General features: G+C 38.4%; 3 protein-coding genes and 2 long non-coding RNA genes across 6 annotated transcripts; 2 read left to right on the top strand and 3 right to left on the bottom strand.

Annotated features, from left to right (window-relative positions):
* Positions 1-92: 92 nt before the first annotated feature.
* On the bottom strand, positions 93-3,093 carry LOC110746163 (putative disease resistance protein RGA3). The gene has a single exon (XM_021946382.2). It carries the CDS (start codon positions 3,038-3,040, stop codon positions 266-268), a length of 2,775 nt encoding a protein of 924 aa, XP_021802074.2. The 5' UTR covers positions 3,041-3,093; the 3' UTR covers positions 93-265.
* A 146-nt stretch (positions 3,094-3,239) lies between these two features.
* On the bottom strand, positions 3,240-6,865 carry LOC110746613 (protein DETOXIFICATION 16). Its single transcript, XM_021946846.2, has 8 exons — positions 6,455-6,865; positions 4,949-5,493; positions 4,757-4,843; positions 4,584-4,640; positions 4,256-4,494; positions 4,010-4,128; positions 3,827-3,913; positions 3,240-3,744 (listed from the first exon to the last, which is right to left on the bottom strand). Exons 1-8 carry the CDS (start codon positions 6,758-6,760, stop codon positions 3,685-3,687), a joined length of 1,500 nt encoding a protein of 499 aa, XP_021802538.1. The 5' UTR covers positions 6,761-6,865; the 3' UTR covers positions 3,240-3,684.
* A 4,251-nt stretch (positions 6,866-11,116) lies between these two features.
* Positions 11,117-13,385, top strand: LOC110746992 (beta-1,2-xylosyltransferase XYXT1). Its single transcript, XM_021947212.2, has 3 exons — positions 11,117-11,596; positions 11,746-11,979; positions 12,078-13,385. Exons 1-3 carry the CDS (start codon positions 11,452-11,454, stop codon positions 13,241-13,243), a joined length of 1,545 nt encoding a protein of 514 aa, XP_021802904.2. The 5' UTR covers positions 11,117-11,451; the 3' UTR covers positions 13,244-13,385.
* Positions 13,386-13,676: 291 nt separating this feature from the next.
* LOC110745381 (uncharacterized) lies at positions 13,677-16,275 on the top strand. 2 transcript variants are annotated; one of them, XR_015835785.1, is made up of 4 exons: positions 13,677-13,929; positions 14,039-14,140; positions 14,256-14,368; positions 15,981-16,275. It is a non-coding gene; the product is annotated as an uncharacterized LOC110745381 (long non-coding RNA). The 2 variants fall into 2 exon arrangements; XR_002524806.2 differs by having other exon boundaries at positions 14,029-14,140.
* Positions 16,276-18,031: 1,756 nt separating this feature from the next.
* On the bottom strand, positions 18,032-19,887 carry LOC148294654 (uncharacterized). The gene is made up of 2 exons (XR_015835762.1): positions 19,537-19,887; positions 18,032-18,615 (listed from the first exon to the last, which is right to left on the bottom strand). It is a non-coding gene; the product is annotated as an uncharacterized LOC148294654 (long non-coding RNA).
* Positions 19,888-20,037: the final 150 nt, after the last annotated feature.

Below are 20,037 nucleotides of genomic sequence, written 5' to 3'. Positions count from 1 at the left end.
TAATCCAAATTGCTCCATTTGATTGCTAATTAAATATGTGATATTTGTGGTCAAGAAAACTTTCAAAAAAAAAATTTGCATCGAGACAAAAATGGACAATGGCACTTTATAAATTGGTTTGTCATCTGTAAAAGTTACATGAACATTTAAAACGGCAGCAGTATTTTCTTGCCTACTTAACAATACAGCCACCGAGAAAAGAGAAATAAAAGATAGAAATAAAAAACACATGAAAATGAAAAGGAGATCAATGAATGATTGTTACCTAATCATCGTTTGAGGCGATAATTTCTCCGTCAAGTGTAATCTTACTGACATGAGCAATCTTGGGCCAGTCTCCACCTTCCTTGCTGTTGCATCTTTCGCTCAGTTTAGAACACCCGTCGATCTTCAATAATTTCAATGCACCCAGGTGATACATCCCTTGTGGTAAAGCCAACAATTGAGGGCAATAATCAATCACCAGTTGCTGGAGCAACCTGAAGTTTTGCAGCCACTCTGGAAGTTCCTTGAGATCCTCACAGTTCTTAACACGCAAGCTCTGCAGAGTGTTTGCAGAGTCTTGAAGCCAATGGGGAAGAGCCTCCAAGTGCGAGGAGATGGAGACTGATCGAAGACCTCGAATGCCTGCTCCCGACGTCATCAAGTCGAGCTTCTCGCAATCGGAGATACCCAAAGTCTTTAATGCGGTTAAGCATTTCATGTCGGGTGGCAACGACTTTAGATTCTTACAATTGCTAATAACCAGCATTCGGAGATTAGTGAGGCATTGGATGCCTTGGCCCAAAGATTCAAGATAGCTACAATTGTGGACCTGTAAAAATCGAAGAGAGGTGAGGCGTTCAATGCCTCCTGCCAAAACCATCTGATTTGTGGTTAACACCAATGTTCTGACGTTGATCAGGTTCCCGATGTCTCTGGGCAACTCCCTGAGCTGCTCACAGTTTGAAAGCAGCAAGGTCTGCAAATTCAGCAGGTTGCAAATGGAACCTGGAAGCTTCTTTATGAATGAATTTTTCGACAAGTTGAGATATCTCAAGCGACTCAATTTACCAATGGAACTCGGTAACACCTCAAAAGTTGAGCCACTCAAATCCAGCACCCGTAGGTACTTGAATCTCAAGATGCATGCTTTCAACACAGATTTGCTGGAGATGCCTACATGCCCTGGAACTGGAAACAGAATGGTCCACACTTTCTTCAACTGACGTAAGAATTCGGGAACTCGTTCCCCTTTCATGGGCAAGTCATCCTCCGACATCGACACGCGTCGAACCCTTTTACAGGTATCAGAGGTAGGACGGAAGTTTACAGATGAGCACTCTTCTTCTGACACAAAAATGGCTAAATCATGCACAAGAGCATGCATTTTGAATACTATAAAATCAATTGAATCTTCGTCAATTTGAAATAAAGATCTAGAGCATAATTGCCTTATGTAGTCTAGGCCGATCTCTTCCAACTCCTGGTTTCCTTTAGAGGATTGAATGAAGCCTTGTGCCATCCACAACCACACCAAATCTGTGCTTCGGAAAATATGATCCTTGGGAAAAAGTGAACAAATGGCAAAACAAGGTTTCAAGTAAGATGGCAATGCATCGTAGCTTAATTTCAGTGCAGGTAGAATGTCATCGTTTCCCTGCGGCAATCTCCATATGTCATTGTCTCTCACTTCTGACCAAAAATCTTTCTCCCTTTTCGAATACAGCAGGCTCCCCAGGGTGGTTACAGCTAGAGGAACCCCTTCGCACTTCTCTGCAATACCATGTGCAATTTCCATCAAGTATGGATAGCGCTGCTCCTCTCCTTTTCGACCAAATGCCCTTTTTATGAACAAGGACATGCAACTCTTGTGGGGAAGACCTCTCAGTTGATGCACACGAACAGAGTCCATAATCGAAGCAACGGATTCGCTACGTGTTGTGACAATGACTTTACTCCCGTTTGCTCCAACATTTAACAAAGCTTTTAAATCAAACCATTTTGCAGTTGTTACTCCAATTTGACCCTTATCCCAAACATCATCCAACACTAATAAAAATTGTTTATCTTTCAAAGCACTTTGCAACTTTTTCTGCACACGATCAAAACTTTCTTGATCGCCACAGTTTTGGTTAGTTGCAGAAGCAACGATTTCATGCATAAGTCTTTTATTATCAAAGTGGTCTGAAACACATACCCACATTCTCATGTCGAAGTGTTTTACTACCCTATGATCATTATACACCAATTTAGCTAGGGTGGTCTTTCCTATACCTCCTAATCCAGTAATCGATATAACAGAAACATTTTCCTGGACATCACGACTCTTTTCCTTCAAGGTCAAGTTCAAGAGATGGATGATAATCTGTTTCTTATCGTCCTCTCTCCCGATAACATCATAGGCTTGCACAAAAGAGTGAGTCTCCCTATTTATGTGCACACTCTGACTCTGCCAATCTCCAACTCTCTCCACTAGAGGAAACTGAGATTTTTCAATTGCTATTACATCTAACCTTTCTCTAATCTCTTTGATTCTATGACCCATTTTGAAGTTAAACACGACCGGATTCCAACACGAAAAGAATATGCGTACCTGTCCTTTGATGCTCCCACGCCCATGTCTGATCAGCATTTGCATCTGCAGTTCTTTGAATGCAAAGTCATTAAGCATGTCATCCACATCGTAGCAAACATCTTTGAGCTTTCCTAGCCATTGGCTTAGATGGAGTTCCTTCCTTTGCTTTTCCTCTGCATCCAGGATCACTACCTTGATGCTTGAGAAGGTGTCCTTAAGCTTGTTTAGTTCATCTGTGACACCCCATGCCAAGCAGATTTCTTGGTAAGCATAGGAAGCTAGCCCATTCATGACATTTTCTGCAATGGTATAGACAAATTCCCCCATGCTGAATCCAAAGGAGAGGAAAGGGAGTTTTTGTATGTATCGACAAATGGCTACTTTGATGAATGCAATAGAACTAGAGTCTGCTGTTATATACAAATCTCCTGCAGAATATGGAATTTTATAGAACTTGGCTCCATATAGAACTTGGCTTTGCATCTGATCCGAAGGTGTCGTACTCTAAGTATAGAAACTTATTAAATAATACCAAAATGCAAAACATTGAGTGAGAATAGTGCTATTAATGTTCATTCCTTTTCTTTGCTAATACAATCATTCTTTGGTAGAACCGCAAGCAAAGAATAAAACACATATTTAGAACTATTTGACCTCTCTATCTTTATGCCAACTTTAGTCCTCTCCTAAATATAAGTTGAATTTCTTGATAAATAATAAACCACATAAAAAGGGTGGAAAAGAAGAAGGATGATACATTTTTCATTGAATGATCCATCTCCATCTCCATCCATAGGATTTATTCTTCCTAGTTAAAGTTTACATGTTTCAAGCATTTGTAAAATTGTAATAGCATCCAAAGGGAAAAGACATATCTGCTAGATTTTCAGAAGAATTTCCCAAATAACACCAAAACTGGGATAGGCTAACTTATTATTGAGTTGCATCTTCAAGCCTCAGCATCCACTACCAATGGCAATGCTCAAGATATAGCTTGAGTATTGTGCCGAGCATATGTAGTTGCACCAGTGCTGCTGCTGACACTGTCAAGATTTTCTGTGGTGTGTTCGTGACTCGTTAACGTCAAGTGTAAGTGAAGCCTGTTGTAGATAATATATAATCCAGCTTCATGACACTATGTCCACGGGAACAGTTGTGTCATATACTCTTTCTGTAGCTTTTTTTGCCTAACCAAAACAACCATAAGATTAGATATAAAGAGGAGAAAGAATTTGTGTCTGTGTTGAGATAGAGGGAGAATTTTGGAACCTCTTTCTCCCAGTTGGTGCGTATGGTTACAGTAAGAAGTGATAATACTTGCACAATCAATGCACATATGATCCCGAGCCAGAGCCCCTGTTCAAAACATTTTAACAGATAAAGTTATAAAAGGGCAAGAAAAGAAGAAAAAGGAAAATTCTCTTTTTTTTCCTCTCTTTTTTCTTTTTTTACCTTTCCACCGATGTGAATGACAAAAGAAAATACAACAGCCAGTGGAATTCCAACTAAATAATACGACCCAAGATTAATATATGCTCCAATCTTCTGCCAGCCACATCCTCTAGCAGTGCCTGAAAATGTAAAACACATAAATATACTAACTGCATTAATCCCTAGCTACCTATAAAAATACTGATGGAATTGTGTATTGTGTTTATGTTGATTTTGATTATAAGGGTGCGAAAATAGTAGGAAGACCTGAAAGAACACATTGGAGACCGTCTAAGAAGTTGGATGTTGCAAGTATTGGCATCATGGTTGCTAGATATTTGACCACTTGTGTTTCATTGCTATAAGCATAGCCCCAGAAGTTGCGTATCAGTATCAAGACTGATCCCACCAATAAACCCACAGTAATGGCCATGACTAAGACAACACACACTGCTAAACGTGCGGTTTCTGGATGCCCTGCTCCTAATTCATTTGAGACGCGAGTGCTGGAAATCATAGAAACCGAGACATCATAAGATAGGAAACATAAGGAAGATTGACTTTACAATTGTAAATGTACCACAGCGTAGCTCACCTGACAGCAGAACTGAGTCCAAATGGGATCATCCAAACCATTGCAGCTGTATTTAGGCTGGCAATACACAAATTTGATAAGTAACAACATTAAAAGTGCAGAATATTTCCTAAACCAGACTGCAGAAACTGTCGAAGAAATCCAAGAGTAAATTATCACAGTTAGGAACCAACCTGATAGAAAGCACTGAGGTTTCCAACTTTGGGTTTGGAAGAAGACCAGATAGAAGAACAATCAGTTCAAAGGACCACATTTCCAAGCTGTTTAAATAGATGGTCAACTGCATTAGGATCTTTTAGACACTAAAATAACTGATCTTAGAAGTAGACAACCTTGTGAAATATTAATTAGGAAATCGAAATTACCAGACCATCACAGCTGAAGGAATAGCGAGTCTAACAAATGGAATAATGTTGTGAAATGCCTCCTTCGAGAAGCCTGTCCAAGTTTTGGAACATAATGAAGAGAACCTGACATAAAGTACCAATAATAGCACATTGATCCAAAAAGAGATTGAAACTGCCAAGGCAGCTCCCCTGCTTCCAAGTCCAGATGTAAACACAAGAATCCAACAGAGAGGGATGTGCAGCAAAGCTGTAATGGCAGAGCTCAGCATCATTGGGAACACAATGTTTTGAGTTTGTAAGAACCTCACAAGGCACTGAAGAAGTCCATATGCAAAAAGGGAAGGGATCAGGAAACGGGCAAATTGTCCGGCTTCTGCTGCTATGGCAGCATCTTGGCCTAGAGCTGTTAGAATGATTCTTGTGTTTGCGGAAATGATAGCAAGGGGTATGCAAACAATTGAAAGAACAAGCATGGCTCTCTGCATGTGTATGCCCATCATATGATACTGCTTTGCACCATAGCACTGTCCAGATAATGTATCCAGTGCACTTGACATTCCCATCTGTTTAAGTTGAAAAAATCAAAATCAGAAAGATTATTAGAAACTTAGAAACAGTTCGCCAGGTTGCAACTTGGAAGAGTTATGTTATTAAATGAAATCAGACTCGTCATCTTCGTTTTGGCAAAATAAATTGAAGCAAGCATTAAGAGGACAAAGTCAGACCAGAACTTGTAGAGACAAATCAATGGAAAAATATATCCAAAGGTGTTAACTAAAATGTACATAAAAAGACCAAGTAAATATGTCCAATATTTAGCCATGGAGATTCAAAAAGAGCTTAGCCGTCAAGATCCAAAAGGTGTTTCATGATGGACTAATCTTTAGTGTACAATATTTCCACACAAGAAGCAAAGTTCAAAATATCAACAAGCCTTCTCTGCTAATATAATGGTTTGGGGTATTAAATACATGTTATGCCAACAAATTTAGTTATGTTTCCCACAAATGATTCAATTTCTGTAATTAACATAAAGTGATTCTTCATTTCAGAGATTCTTAGAGGCATCCAAAAGCTGTATGTTTAACACAAATGGAACGGGATAATTTTGAGATTTCTTGGAAAATTTGGAAAGATAAGGCAAGCAAAGTCCACAGAATGTGACTGAATTTAGAAAATTCCATCTACTATTATCTAAAAATAATCAAGTTATTAATGACAGGACGAAACCAAGAAATAACCCCTCATGTACGAAATTATAGAAGATCCCTTTAAGATCAAACAATTCCATCTAATTGAGTATAATTGCATGTGTGATAGCATCTACTAACTAAGCAAGTAGATGTGCCATAAAGGTAAAAGGGGTGCAACATAATATAATATAAGGAATCCAACCAAAGTTTGGAACTCAAAAACCAATATGTATTGTGTTACATAAGTCTAAATTAATTCAATATGTATTGTATTACATAAGTCTAAATTAATTCAATAGTCCTTATTAATGAGAGAGGAGAGCAAACTTACCAGCAAGCTGAAACCGGTGACGGATGAGAAGGAAAGGGCCATGGAAGCACCAGAGAGAGACAATTCACCAAGATGACCTACAAACATAACAGCTATTATCTGTACAGAGTACTGTAACAGACTCACACATATAAGCGGCCCTGCTAGCCATAACTGCTTCTTTACTTCTTCAACAATTTCCTTTCTCTTAAAACCCCTTCCATAGTTTCCCTCATCTTTTTCAATCTCCTTAACTGCATCATCTTCGTCGGAGACTTGAATCAATGGTGAGCTCAGAGATGGTGGTGTGTGGTCTTCTGTCCCCATTTTCTGCTTAGCTTCAAAGAGAAAGAGTGTGTGTGAGAGAGATAGATGGAGAGACAGACAGACAGACAGTAGTGTGTGTGTTTTATATAGGACTTGAAGTTCTTAATTTTAATTTTTGTTTTTCAAATGCCGTACCCAATGGAAATAGCTGCTCCATGCTGCATCTGTTTTTAGTCGTGAAAAGGATTCTATATAAAATTGAGTCCGTCACGGGAGAAACACTTGCATGCACCGGGGATAGGACAACAGTCCTATCCCCCTCCAATCACAGCTGTCATGTGTTCATTTTCTGACAAAGTTTGACACATGGCGTGCTGCGATTGGAGGAGGATAGGACTGTTGTCCTATCTCCGGTGCAGGCAAGTTTTTTCGCCGTCACGGGCCTCAGTGATCGCCATAATAATATTAGTTTATACGATAATTGAGGGGTGGATTTGTAATAGCACACGACGTATTTAGTGAGATGAAGACAAAAGTCACAAACAACAACATTTTTTGGCGGCTCATTCATATGACATTTATGCTCAACAAGAGGAAAGCAAGCCACTTCGACTTTGAGCCAAGCCTCCTAGATCCTAATACACTATCATTTTTCATATTTTCATTGGTTTTCTTTTAAATCAACCCTTCTTTTCTTCTTCTTCTGTTTTTTTTTTTTTTTTGCTGAGTGAAGGTAGTGGTTGTCAAAATTGATACGTCTTGTGTTCTTGAAGAGAATATTGTCAAATCCGAAAATAGTAACATAATAATAATAATAATAATAATAATAATAATTAAATGTCTGAGTCTGTCCCTGCCCAGAAGAAAAGATTATCTCTGACCGTAGACAGAAGCACCACACTCAACGAGAGCCACACAGATATTGTAGGTAGGGGTGGGCAAAAATCCGGGTTAATCCGACCCGCCCATCTGACCCAATTAAATTGGAGTGGTTTGGTCTGATTTTATAAATTTATTTTTGAGCATTCGGGTCAGGTCATTATCCGACTTGCCAGACAAATTCCGGAGCAGCAAGCGGGTCAGAAAAATTGTAAGGCAACCTTTTGAGGGTTTCTTAATTGTAAATCACGGAAAAGAAAGGCTATTAGTACCTTTTTTCTTTTTTTCTTTTCAGAAAACAAGAATAAAGCTTTTGGTCTTGAGTTTAGTACCCCGAGTCAAAGTATGACAACTAAAATAGTGATATCCTTAAAATAAAAAAATAAAAAAAGTTGACTGGAAGAATTTAAATCATAATCTGTAGTTGGTGGTGTCATACTTGGGCTGCACGCTCCGATATTGTATGAATTTAGGCTCAAGTAACTCCAAAGCTCTTTGGAACATTTTCCACCTTAACTCTTTAATAATTAACTTATTAAATCAAAGCCTTGTGATGTCCAAGTTCAACCACATCAGATGACTGGACAGCACCAGCAAAAAGACAATCATTAGCATCTAAATCAACAGTCTCGCACTCGCTCATCTAAAGATCTAAAAACTTGTGGAGAACAATCTCGCTCAATTATATAAATCAAATTACATCATAAATATAGTCTCGGTATAGAGTCCTCCGTACAGAAAAATACCTTTACAGCCTGAAATATTTCACCAGAATTCTAAATGGGACTCTAACTGAAGTCTGAAACTTTCTGGCTCTCAGTTCGGCTCAGCCATGCCCCTGCAATTGGATCCCCAAATGGTTTGGGCCAGGTGTTCCTTTGCAATTTGACTGGGTCTCAAAGCTTGACCTTCATTACCCAAATACTATTTTAGTGGTTGGCTTCACATTCTAAATTGGACCCTATTCGTCTTCTTCTAAAGGGCATCTCTTTTTACAGCTTGGGCTAGTTCTGAAAGACATTACGTTTTTGGGCTCGAGAACCATACCCTCCATGGCTTGGTTCAAACGATGTTTAGGCATTCAAGAAACAAACAGAAATAATACCGCCCAAACCACCAAAATTTTACAGGAGTTGGAATAAAATTCAAAAATACAAACTTGATTAAAGAGTGTTTATATTCCTATTTTTCGATTTTTTATTATAAAAAAAACAACATCTACAATCTAAATGTATAGGTAAAAACAGAAGGAAACTCCAAATCAAAACATATGGTAAGATAGGCTAAGTGTAACCTTTATATTATTGCATGGGCATCAACATCAAATCACAATCGAATGCGATTATGGATATATAAATGATGCGCCTATAAAATTACATAAGAAGAAATTTGTTTCATTGCAACTTGCAAGAGGGTAGATTTTACGTATATGCTTCCATTTTTATGAATGATGCGAAATTACTACTATATTATTTATCATGATATTGAAACTAAATAATGTTTTTTTTTTAAACACAAATAATTAAAGTCAATGTTCACAACGACCACAGATGAGAACTGCACCAGATTGCCACACCGCATTTCATTGTTTCAGTCATAATCAAACCCCCACCGTTTTGTTTTGTTTTGTTTTTTTGGCTTTTGGGTCAGGTTGATGATTAAATTTAAGCATTCTTATAAATATTGTTTTGGTAAAGAAAATGACATGGTAAGGTAAGGGCAACTTGGCAATGGCAATGAGGCAACCTCGGCCCCCCCACCTATTGTCATTATCGGTAATACGGTGCAAAATATTATATTCTTAATTATAGGCATCAATTTTCCATCTACAGTTTCATAATAAGCTTGAATTTGTGAAAGTCTCTAATGAAAATTGCTTGAAGGTGATCTTTGACCAGTACCAATAAACAGACATCACTCATAATAATAATATAAACAATTTGTATTAATAAGATTAGAAAGATGACTTGAATCCATGCATAACAATTAATTAATATCAATTAAATGATTTTGAGGGGAAGAACAGCCTACATGTTTGGTTACAACCACGGTTAATTTTTCAGGAAAATAAATAAAAATTACCACAATTCATACAGAATTCATGTTATAAAATAATAAATAGGCAAAGATCCATTTTCTTTTTTCTTTTTTGATCGATGGTGAAGCTCCATTTTAACAATGTATACGTGGGTTATATTGGAGAAAAGAAATTCCACTGAGGTTCGATCTTAGGTGCCATTTGAGGGAGAATGAGGAATCCACCACCACTGTGATGGGAACCATTGGCATACGTGGTTTTCTTTCATTATAATTTGAGATGAGACTATATTTCCACCTCTACTTCTTTGGCCTGCTATATGTCCTACTTGCCACACATTGCTAGTGTTTGTTTCACAATTCGAAGCATATCATGAAATTCTTATAATTATAATCGAAGTTAAAAACATTTGAAATAATTGAGCTCATGCAAAATACCCACATTACCCCTGTGGTTGATACATGCTACCAAATACTGACTTGGGCAAACAAGGTCAAAGGGTTGTTGTAGGGTGCTGAATTTTGTCAAGGTTGTATATAGCTTAATCAAGACGCATGCACAACATGTAATAATATATATCACTAATAATATTATGTTAAACCATAAGCAATGCCTAATCCATGGAATTCGAGGCCCCAGGCCCAGAGTGGTTGCATATAATTGTGGTGATAACACTCTATTAACAACTCCTATTACTTTTCTGGAACTATATATGAATGCTGATATTATTTTAAGTCAAACACGTATTCCTTTGAGAAAAACAAGCAATTTAAAAATACAAAGCCCTCCAACTTCGGCTTCATCATGCAGCCCACCAAAATTGAGAGACAAATGTATGGTTAAAATGTCCTTCTCTAATCTCCCATACTAGCTTCTATGCATGCCTCAGCATTTTCCACGGCTCTAGACTTTTTCAATCTGACCGACACATTTTTGCACTATGTTGGCTTGTTTTTTGGTACAATATGTTTGTTGAGTTGTTGAAATCACATAATGATATTAGGGGTCTATTGACAATCCTCCTAAACTTGGTTTAACTAAAACTTATAATTTGTAGACAATGCACATCAAAATAAACCAATTGTAAGTCATTGGGGTCACTCAAATGTTGAGGGAAGGCTGAATATTGTGTTAGGATTAGAATCAGTCCAAGGTTCAATTTGGTGATATTGGTTCTACAAGGACAGTTTCACGAACTAACAATATTGAAAGAGATTTTAAATTCGAATCATCTTCTTTGTAGATTAATATAAAACAAAGAAGGTCCGATTCACTGAAATCATTTTGATCAGATGACTTTTAATCCTTGCATTGATCGGCTGATTTTTATCTTTGCAGTTGTAGTTGAATTTTCTACAATTGTAGTTAGTTCATAGCTTTCAATTGAAGCTGGAATCTACAGCCGGCGGAGTATGCATTTTACAAATATAAACAAGAAATTGAACTCTAGCTCATAATCATATATGCAGAAAAGATGTTTGTCTCAAATACAGTCAACCAAAATGTCCCTTTCATATCTATTTTTTAAGTTTTGGAGCATCTGCTAGACTAGAGAGAAAGAAAGCTAACAAAATCGTGGGGTGCAACAAGTCATTGAAAATGCACCTCAACTTCCCTTCAATTAACATACAAAATGGCAACCAATTAAGACTTGCTTCCCCATCTACTCAAGCAAGCAAGCCTCTTAGGACTAAAGAGGTCACTTTGCTTAGTCTTGGACTCTTTGTAATATTTTGATCATCATCTTCTCCATTCCATCTGCCAAAAGCGAAATGCCTTTGTATGTTTTTTAGTACGTAGAGTGTTTGTATTCTATTAGTCGAAGATCGCGAAAATGTTGAAGTATGATTCCATACTTGCCAGAAGTTTCAGTCGGCATGAGCAGAAGAAATTGAGATATGGAGCATTTGTTTGCTGCTTGCTCATGGCATTGTGCTTCTGCACAGTGCTCAAGCCTAATTTGAATCCTCTACCAGCTTGTATGTCCATTTATGTATTCTCAGAATTTTCTCTAATGTTAACTTTTTTTTTTTGGGGGTAACCTTCTTCTGTTTCATACAAGAGTTTCAAAGGGACCATGCTTAGCATATTGATTTCTAACTTTGATATGCACTCAATCATGTCACAGTGAAATTGCAGCGGTCAATGGGGGTCAAACACAAGATACTGGCACTCTGGGAAACAAACAGCACTCAGCAAGTAATTAAAAACATGCTTGAATATCCGGAGATAAGCACAAACACGACGGAGGAGTTTGAAAATGTGACTTCTCAAGTAGCAGCAGATTCTGATGATCTGCAGCAAAACGCAAGCACTCTCACTAATCCCATTGCAAGCAGCAGTCAGGCTGAAGAGGCAAAGAGTAAGGACCCCTCTGATTTTCTTCATTTCCTGCGTATTTACTTAATAATGAGAAAATGTTCATTCTGATTTAAGGCCGTTTAAATACTCATCCTGCAGTTGAAGAAGTGGTGACAAAGAATTTAGAGCCACTTTGCAACACCATGGAAGCAAAAACTGAATTTTGCGAGATCAACAAGGATGTTCGTGTCGATGCGAAATCTTCGTCAGCGTTTGTTGTTTCATCTCAAATTGGGAATAGGCCCTGGAGTATAAGACCATATGCTCGAAAAGAAGACGAATTGGCGATGAGCCATACTCGAGCATGGTCAGTGAAACCAGTCATTGGTGATCTGGAAATCCCTCAATGTAACCGAAATCATAGAGTTCCTGCCATCTTGTTTTCAAATGGTGGATATACAGGAAACCATTTCCATGAGTTCACTGATGTGGTGATCCCTCTCTTTATCACTTCTAGAAAATATGATGGAGAAGTTCAATTTCTTATTTCGGATATAAAACCTTTTTGGGTAACAAAGTACCAAGCAGTACTAAAAGGACTGTCCAAGTATGACATTATCGACATCGACAAAGAAGATGTTGTGCATTGCTTCCCAAGCCTAACGGTTGGCCTTAAAAGACATGAAAAGGAGCTGAGCATTGACCCTTCAAAACATTCATATTCTATGAAAGACTTCAGAGAGTTTCTAAGAAACAGTTTCTCATTGAAGAAAGCCAATGCAATCAGAATCAAAGATGGTCATCAACGAAAAAGGCCCCGGCTTCTGATCATACCAAGAAAGAGAACAAGGTCGTTCACAAATACAGGGGAAATTTCTAAAATGGCTAGACGCTTGGGATTCAAGGTGATTGTTGCAGAGGCTGACATTAACTTGTCAAAATTTGCAGAAGTTGTCAATTCTTGTGATGTGTTAATGGGAGTTCATGGAGCTGGCCTTACAAACATTCTTTTCCTTCCTGAGAATGCAGTTTTCATTCAAATACTTCCCGTTGGAGGGTTCGAATGGCTCGCAACGAACGACTTTGGCGAGCCTTCACAGGATATGAATCTCAAGTATTTGGAATATAAGATAAGCAATGAGGAGAGCACGTTGATACAGCAATACCCACTGGATCATGCTGTTTTCACTGACCCTTACTCAATTGGAAAACAGGGGTGGGAAGCATTCAGGTCAATATTTTTGGAGAAACAAAATGTAAAGCTTAATGTCAATAGGTTTAGACCTACACTGTTGAAAGCCCTTGAGCTTCTGCATCAGAATTAGGCCATTGTTTAATTTCTAAATGTTATTTCCTTGTTCTGTTTTCATTTTCATTTTGTCTCCGTCTCCTGGCCAAGTATTCAATATATTGTATTGTATACTATAGATAGAACTTGGGGGAGATGCATTCAGAAATGGAGATTAAATTAATTGGTTGTTGTTATTGATCACAAAAATTCTTATGAAAAGGTGTCGCCAGACAGAAAGCCAAACCCAATGGGCCAAGGTGATGGAATAAAATATAGACCAGGCTAGGGGTACCCACAACTTAAATCTGACTCAAATGGTGAGGCCCAGATAGAAGACAGAAAAGAGAAGGTTGTGGCCTGATACTTGACATAACAATACGCATGAAATGGGCTTAACACACTAGAATACAAATATGACCCGACCCGAATTAATCACAACATAGCTATTATTATCATTAGAAAAACATTATTCATCTGGATATGATATTTTGATCTGAGAGACTACTCTGCACTATCTCATTCTAGAGACTACGTCGGACCATCTACATCGGAGATTATGAAATTTCGCTGCAAAATTGACGACATGGGAGGCCGAGATGGACCAAAGCTTCGAAGATTGGGGTTTCTGGCGAGGCGAGCATACGAACCGTCGTCGTCGCCCTTGGTGTTCGCATCACGACGATCTCCGAGAAATTTGCATGAAATTTTCGAAAGCGTAGCGTAAATCTCTACCCTCTTCTTTGATTTCGTCAATCTCTAGCACATCTCAAATTCTAAACCCTGACCTAGCCCTAACCCTAATTTACCATTTCATTTTAGCTTGTTTTAGATCGAAGAAATTTGTGCATACGAACCGTCGTCGTCGGCCTTAGTGTTCGCATCACGAGGAGGGATCTGCTAGAAATTTGCATGAAATCTTCGAAAGCATAGCGTAAATCTCCCACTCTCTTCTTTAAATTCGTCAATCTCTAGTCTAGCATGTCTCAAATCTTAATCCCTGACCCAACCCTAACCCTAATTTATCATTTCATTCTACCTTGTTTTAGATGGAAGAAGCTTGTGATCGGCCTCGATCTCCGAGACCTTGGCTGGGCCGTGTAAAGAGAAGCATCTTCAGGCCCATTCATTGCATAGCTTCCACTTCCATCAAGATCTTCAGGTGAGTGTTTGAATTTGTGATTTTTTTAATTGATTGGTTTCTCGTTCGGACTTGAAAGTTTTTGTTTGGACTGTGCTTAAGAGTGTTGGGGAACATGACAATTCATAAGGTGCAATGTTTGTTGTTACTATTTATTGACCTTTATCGTTTGCGTATAAATAAATTATGTGTGGCCAAAACTTTGCGATGGCTTTCTTCAATGCCCAAAGTTGGCATGGTCCTTTTAATCTTGTTTTATTAGGAAAACGCATCTTTCATGCATTATTACTAGTGTGGTTTCTCACTCCGAAGCAAAACGAACATGGAATTGTACTTGGTACTTCTGTTTGAATTGTGTAAGTTGTTTGTTGCATGGTATGTCTTAGCTGCAGCAATTCTATGTTTTGTATGTTTACTTTGTTAGAGTAAGCGAGAGAGCTTTAGAATTAGAAGCAATGTGTGAAGTAACTTTCTGCAACCTTAAATTAAATCCCAATATCTAGGAAGTAAAGTTATAAAGTTTTGATGAATACTGAGGTAAATAAGCGGGTTTGCAGTACAGTATAGCAGCCTGAAGATGGTAATGGACATAGTTTAATAGAGCAGCCTGTAGATGATAATGGACATAGTTTAATAGAGCAGCCTGTAGATGATAATGGACATAGTTTTGTATGCTATGTCAAATTGATGCAGCAGGAGTAGAATGTCGCTCAAAATCATAATGGATTTTGTTGATGTTAGGGATTAATCACTTCCCGGGAGAGAACACGAGGGATGAGCGACGATTGACCTACGTAAGTTTTTACTAGTCATCATCGGCTTAGCCACTTGCTGAAACCTCCCTCTGTAGCTGATTGAATGCTTGGATAGCCACTTAACTGCCCACTATACTTCCTGTAACTGTGTTAGTTATGACTCAAGGCGGCTACAAGTGTCCTAAAAGGCTTGTGCCTTAATATTAACGTCGTGTTTATGGGGTGAAATTTATAGCTACAATAATATAGGTATAGTATGAAAATGCCATTGAGGGATCTTATTTTTCAGTCCTAGTAATAGGAGTCTTATATTTTACATTGTATGGACTTCCTCTGTAAAGGTTTCTGATCATATGTTATGTTTGCTGCGGGCCCTATTTTAGCTAGTTGGCTGTGTTTAGTACTTATTGGGTTTTTGTGTCTAGGCCCAAACAAATCGGTTACACCACCAGTAATGAGTCATTCTATATCGAGGGCCTTGTATATGTCCCTTAGGTGAGGTCCTATCTCTTAACTGTTGGATAAGGCTAACGAATTTGATCCAACGGTTAAGAGATAGGTCCTCACCTAAGGGCCATATATAAGGCCCTCACCATAGAATTCTTGCACCAGTAATTGCAATTTGGGCCTAATATTTCTGATATCAATTTTTGGGTCCAATAACTATCGATTTTGGGGCTCAGTAGTTCCGCAATTTTGGCACAAAATCTGCTAACTCGTTCCAAGAATTTACACCTGTGTATATTTTATCGGTTTTTGATCTGTATTTTTTTGCCAATACTTGATGTTCCTTTCTGCAGCAATGCTTCTGTTCCTTTCTGCAGCTATGCTTCTGTTCATATGAATTAATTTGGTTGTTATCTATCTTTTTGGAACAGAGACCTTTTGTAAAGCTTCAAAATGCAAAAAGGGCATTGACTACAGGGATGGTAGCGACTGAGAAGGCTTGGGATCTTTAGATGATAATGATGATGAAGAAAGCGACTTGGCTGAATGATAACTTTTTTGTTTGTTTGGTTTTTGGTGTATGTGCACCTGTTTCTTTTTTCTGCTTTTATCAAGTTTCAGGTGATATAATGAATGAGGACGTTGGTTTACTGAGAAAACTTGATTTGAATTTGAAACATGACACTAACACGACTTAATACCAATATATTGACTATATTTCTAGCTTTTTGCCTGTATTAGGCTGAACTTATTAGTTTTAGGCCAACGTTTGACATATTGGGTCAAACTCGAACTAAAGTTCCGTTCAATAAGCCCACCTTTGTGTTATTGTGCCGAACCTTGTTCAGAACGGAAAATTATTGGTCGGCTTACTGGACCTTATTATATTATAGGCTCACCATCAGGGCCAAGTTCTGGCCTCTCTTTGTACGTTATTGGGCTGATATCACGGCCCATTTGAGCGTTATTGGGCTTACTTTGGACCTTTGTCAGGTTTTTGGTCCGTCATTCGGGCCTGTATTCAACATAGTTGGGCCGATGTCTGGGCTCTTTAATATGTTCTTGGGACATTTGGGCCTAATGAATCGATGCTGGGCCTACTTTGGGCCTTTTGTCAGGTTAATGGGCCGACTGCTCTCAGGTTATTGGGCCGAATTCTGGACTCTCATTTTATTTTATGTTATTGGGCCGATATGTGGGCCTTTTTGAGTTTATTGGGCCGCAATCCTGGCCTTTTTGGGTTATTGGGCCCATATGTGGGCCTGTTTTCACGTTATTGGGTCGTTAAATGGGCCTGTTTCACGTTATTGGGTCTATATCTGAGCCCATTTGAGCGTCATTGGGCCATTTTCGGGCCTTTACTCACCGTATTGGGTCGACATCTGATCTTACTCACGGTATTGGGCCGATATCTAGGCCTCTTTATCACGTTATTGGGCTAACATCTGGGCCTGTTTTCGGGTTATTGGGCCGATATCTAGGTCTCTTTAATCACGATATTGGGCCGATAATTGGGCCCATTTGAGTGTCATTGGCCACCTTTTGAGCCTTTACTCACGGTATTGGGCCGTCATCTGGCCCATTTGAGCGTTATTGGGCTGCCTTTTCTGCATTTACTCACAGTATTGGGCCGTCATCTGGGCCCGTTTGAGCTTCATTGGGCCGACTTCGGGGCCGAATTTCTGTTACCCTTTTTGCAATACTGGGCCATCTTCTGGGCCTGATTTCGGGCAATTAAACGGACCTGTCGGCCATATTGTGGGTCCGTATTCAAGTTATTGGGCCAGTCGAGACCCGTTTTCTTAATATTGGACGATTTCTGGGTCTTATATTATTATGCAAATTTCACTTTTGGGCACACTTAATGCAAACCTTTTGGCTCAAGTAGTTAAATATGGGGGCAGTTATATTAAATTTGGCCTTAATAACTTGCAATTCTCTTAATCGCCTCATTGATTCCGTGCCCATAAATCTGAGATTGCCGCCCAATTTCGCTTGTAGCCATGAATTTGCCATCAACAATACTAACAAGTTCGATGATATTGAAACACTTAAATCGGTCTTACTGGGACTTACTGAACCTTAAATTTTGTAATGCGCCTAAAATCTAAAATCAAAAGTAATGCCATTTGCCTAAGGGGTCGATTTAAGAGCAAGCTGGACCGTTCACTCTGGCTTTTTATCTATGTACACAGTCGATTTTTATGCCTGATCAGTTATCCCGGGTTAGACTCCTAACATGTAATCCAGCCATCTTAAAAGAAATTTAAATATCAACTGCAAATGAAAAAAAAAAAATCTACTTAAAGAAATTAAAAAACACTTGGAAAAATCCATGGCGGCCCGTGTGGTCCAACTCTCTTTCCCATTTGACTCTCATCCTTTGCCTTCATTTTCCCAGCGCCCAAACATACATGTGAAAGGAGAAAGGATGAGAGATGAAAGAGACACCCAGAAACCATGCAATGCAGAAGAAAAAAAATTTGCAAACAATGATGGAAATTTGAAAAACACCTTCAAGAGCGAAAAAATAAGCAAGGCAATGTAGAACAAAGTAACACACAATTGGATAGCTGACCCAAAAAAAAATAAAAATCAAGGCATGTAAAACCAAATGATATCACCTTCATGCTTCACAATTTTTTTAAAAAAAAGGTTTTTAAAATTATAAAATAAAAAAATAATAATAATTTAGTTGGAGCAAGAAAAAAAGGAAGAATGAACGCATTATAGAGGCAGGAAAGAAACCTGTGAAACAGGGTTAAAGTCTGCCAAGAACAAAGAAAAAAGAAAGAGGGGGGGAAGCTAAAGTCTGCCAAGAACAAAGGGTCTTTTCTCTATACCCACTAATATATATACACACACACACTCATGTACTAGACGCTTCAAACAGAGGCCAAGCATGTAGATTATGATGAAAGTCACGGTACGAATAAAGTAGGGTGTGTGTGGTGGGGGGGAAGAAAACATCAAGGTTTTTTAAAAGCATTAAACCAAGAATCACCTCTGGCTTCACTGTGGTAACTAAATGGCTAAACACCTCTAGATTCACTAACTCCTGGTCACCTGAAAAAGTAATCATTGCCAAATCAATTTTGTGCATAGGAATGTAAAAATGACACCCACTGATGATTTCTATTAATATAAAAGAATTACAGAAAGGAATACAAAATTTACTCGCAGTCCTCAAACCATATTGTTATACATATATATATATATAGAGAGAGAGAGACACACACACTCATGTACTACACACATCAAACACAAACCAAGCATGTAGATTACGATGAAAGTCACCGTATGAAGAGATAAAGTAGGGTGTGGGAAAGAGAATGGGTACGCAAAAAGTGGAAGCATAACCGTCAGGTAAGATAACCTGCTTGGATGCATAATTGGACTTCAAAATGTGAGGCTTTCTGCATTATAAGCATCACTGCCCATAAGGCCAGCAAACCACAACATGCGAGGCGTGCAGCATAATAGATTCTACAGAGATTTAAAAATTAAGCCAGATACTCTCAAGCCCTAAACTGAATAGAACAAAAAACTGTCCAAATTATAAAATGAAAACCTAAAGGGCATAATACCCTAGAGCTGTTAGCTCATGCATGTTCCATCAACAAATTGAAAACTGAATGCTCGTTTTCAATCAACTTAACAATGGTTAAAAACTCTAAAAGTAGCTTATTTAAATATAAAGTACAGAGGCTAAAGTAAAAACGAAGTCAGATATATGAACAAAATTCCATGTATCCTATTTCATATCAGCAGATTAAATAGGTTAAATTAATCAAAATATTCCAATAAAAAATAGTCAAAAACTGCCTACACAGGGGACATTGAACCTTCACTTTCTCTCCAAACAATTACCTGAAATTCTTGCTACTAAATGAACGGAGATCCTTTCTTTATTCCAAAACGAACAAAATAAGCATCGTGTAAACCTAGCACTCAATTAGGGTTTAAATAATCGATTTAGACTCTTACCGTAATCTGACACAGATCCTAATCCGCGCGAAATAGCTACGTTGTGGATTGTTGTGATCTTCATCGTTGACGCAGAGACCAACGATCTCACCATTCTCTCTGCACCATCCGAAACCCTAAATCATTGCCTTGTTCGGATCCGGATCCGGACAAGGCAATAGCAACGATTTACGGTTCGTATTTTTCCATAGGGCTCCATTCTCGAATCTCGTCCACCCAGAGACGCGAGCGACCGGACCTGGGTTTCTCTTTCATCTGGACTCTCTCTCGCTCTCTCGCTCTCTCGCTTACAAGTTAGCTCTGAATCAGATTGTAGAAATTAGTGGAGTCGGTCACAGCCGGTTTTCTTGTTATAATTTGGGCCTCTTTGGTTCTTGTCCTCGTTTTGGGCTTTCTTATATGAATTTCACCGACCCAACAAAATAAGAGTAATTTTTTTTAGAGACAAAATAAGAGTAAATATTAAATAAAAAACAATATTCTTCCTTTTATTTTTATTTT

Source organism: Prunus avium, chromosome 5 (assembly GCF_965620075.1).
Source record: "Prunus avium chromosome 5, drPruAviu1.hap1.1, whole genome shotgun sequence".
Lineage (NCBI taxonomy): Eukaryota > Viridiplantae > Streptophyta > Magnoliopsida > Rosales > Rosaceae > Prunus > Prunus avium.
Note: the sequence above shows the minus strand (reverse complement) of the source record. Positions and strands in the feature narration are given on the sequence as shown.

Coding starts and splice junctions, on each gene's coding strand:
- LOC110746163 (XM_021946382.2), bottom strand. CDS start 3,040: ATGCAAAGCCAAGTTCTATATGGAGCCAAGTTCTATAAAATTCCATAT.
- LOC110746613 (XM_021946846.2), bottom strand. CDS start 6,760: ATGGGGACAGAAGACCACACACCACCATCTCTGAGCTCACCATTGATT. Junction 5,494..6,454: donor TCACCGGTTTCAGCTTGCTG/GTAAGTTTGCTC, acceptor CAACTTAAACAG/ATGGGAATGTCAAGTGCACT. Junction 4,129..4,255: donor TCTCCAATGTGTTCTTTCAG/GTCTTCCTACTA, acceptor TTACATTTTCAG/GCACTGCTAGAGGATGTGGC.
- LOC110746992 (XM_021947212.2), top strand. CDS start 11,452: ATGTTGAAGTATGATTCCATACTTGCCAGAAGTTTCAGTCGGCATGAG. Junction 11,597..11,745: donor TTTGAATCCTCTACCAGCTT/GTATGTCCATTT, acceptor ATCATGTCACAG/TGAAATTGCAGCGGTCAATG. Junction 11,980..12,077: donor TCAGGCTGAAGAGGCAAAGA/GTAAGGACCCCT, acceptor CTCATCCTGCAG/TTGAAGAAGTGGTGACAAAG.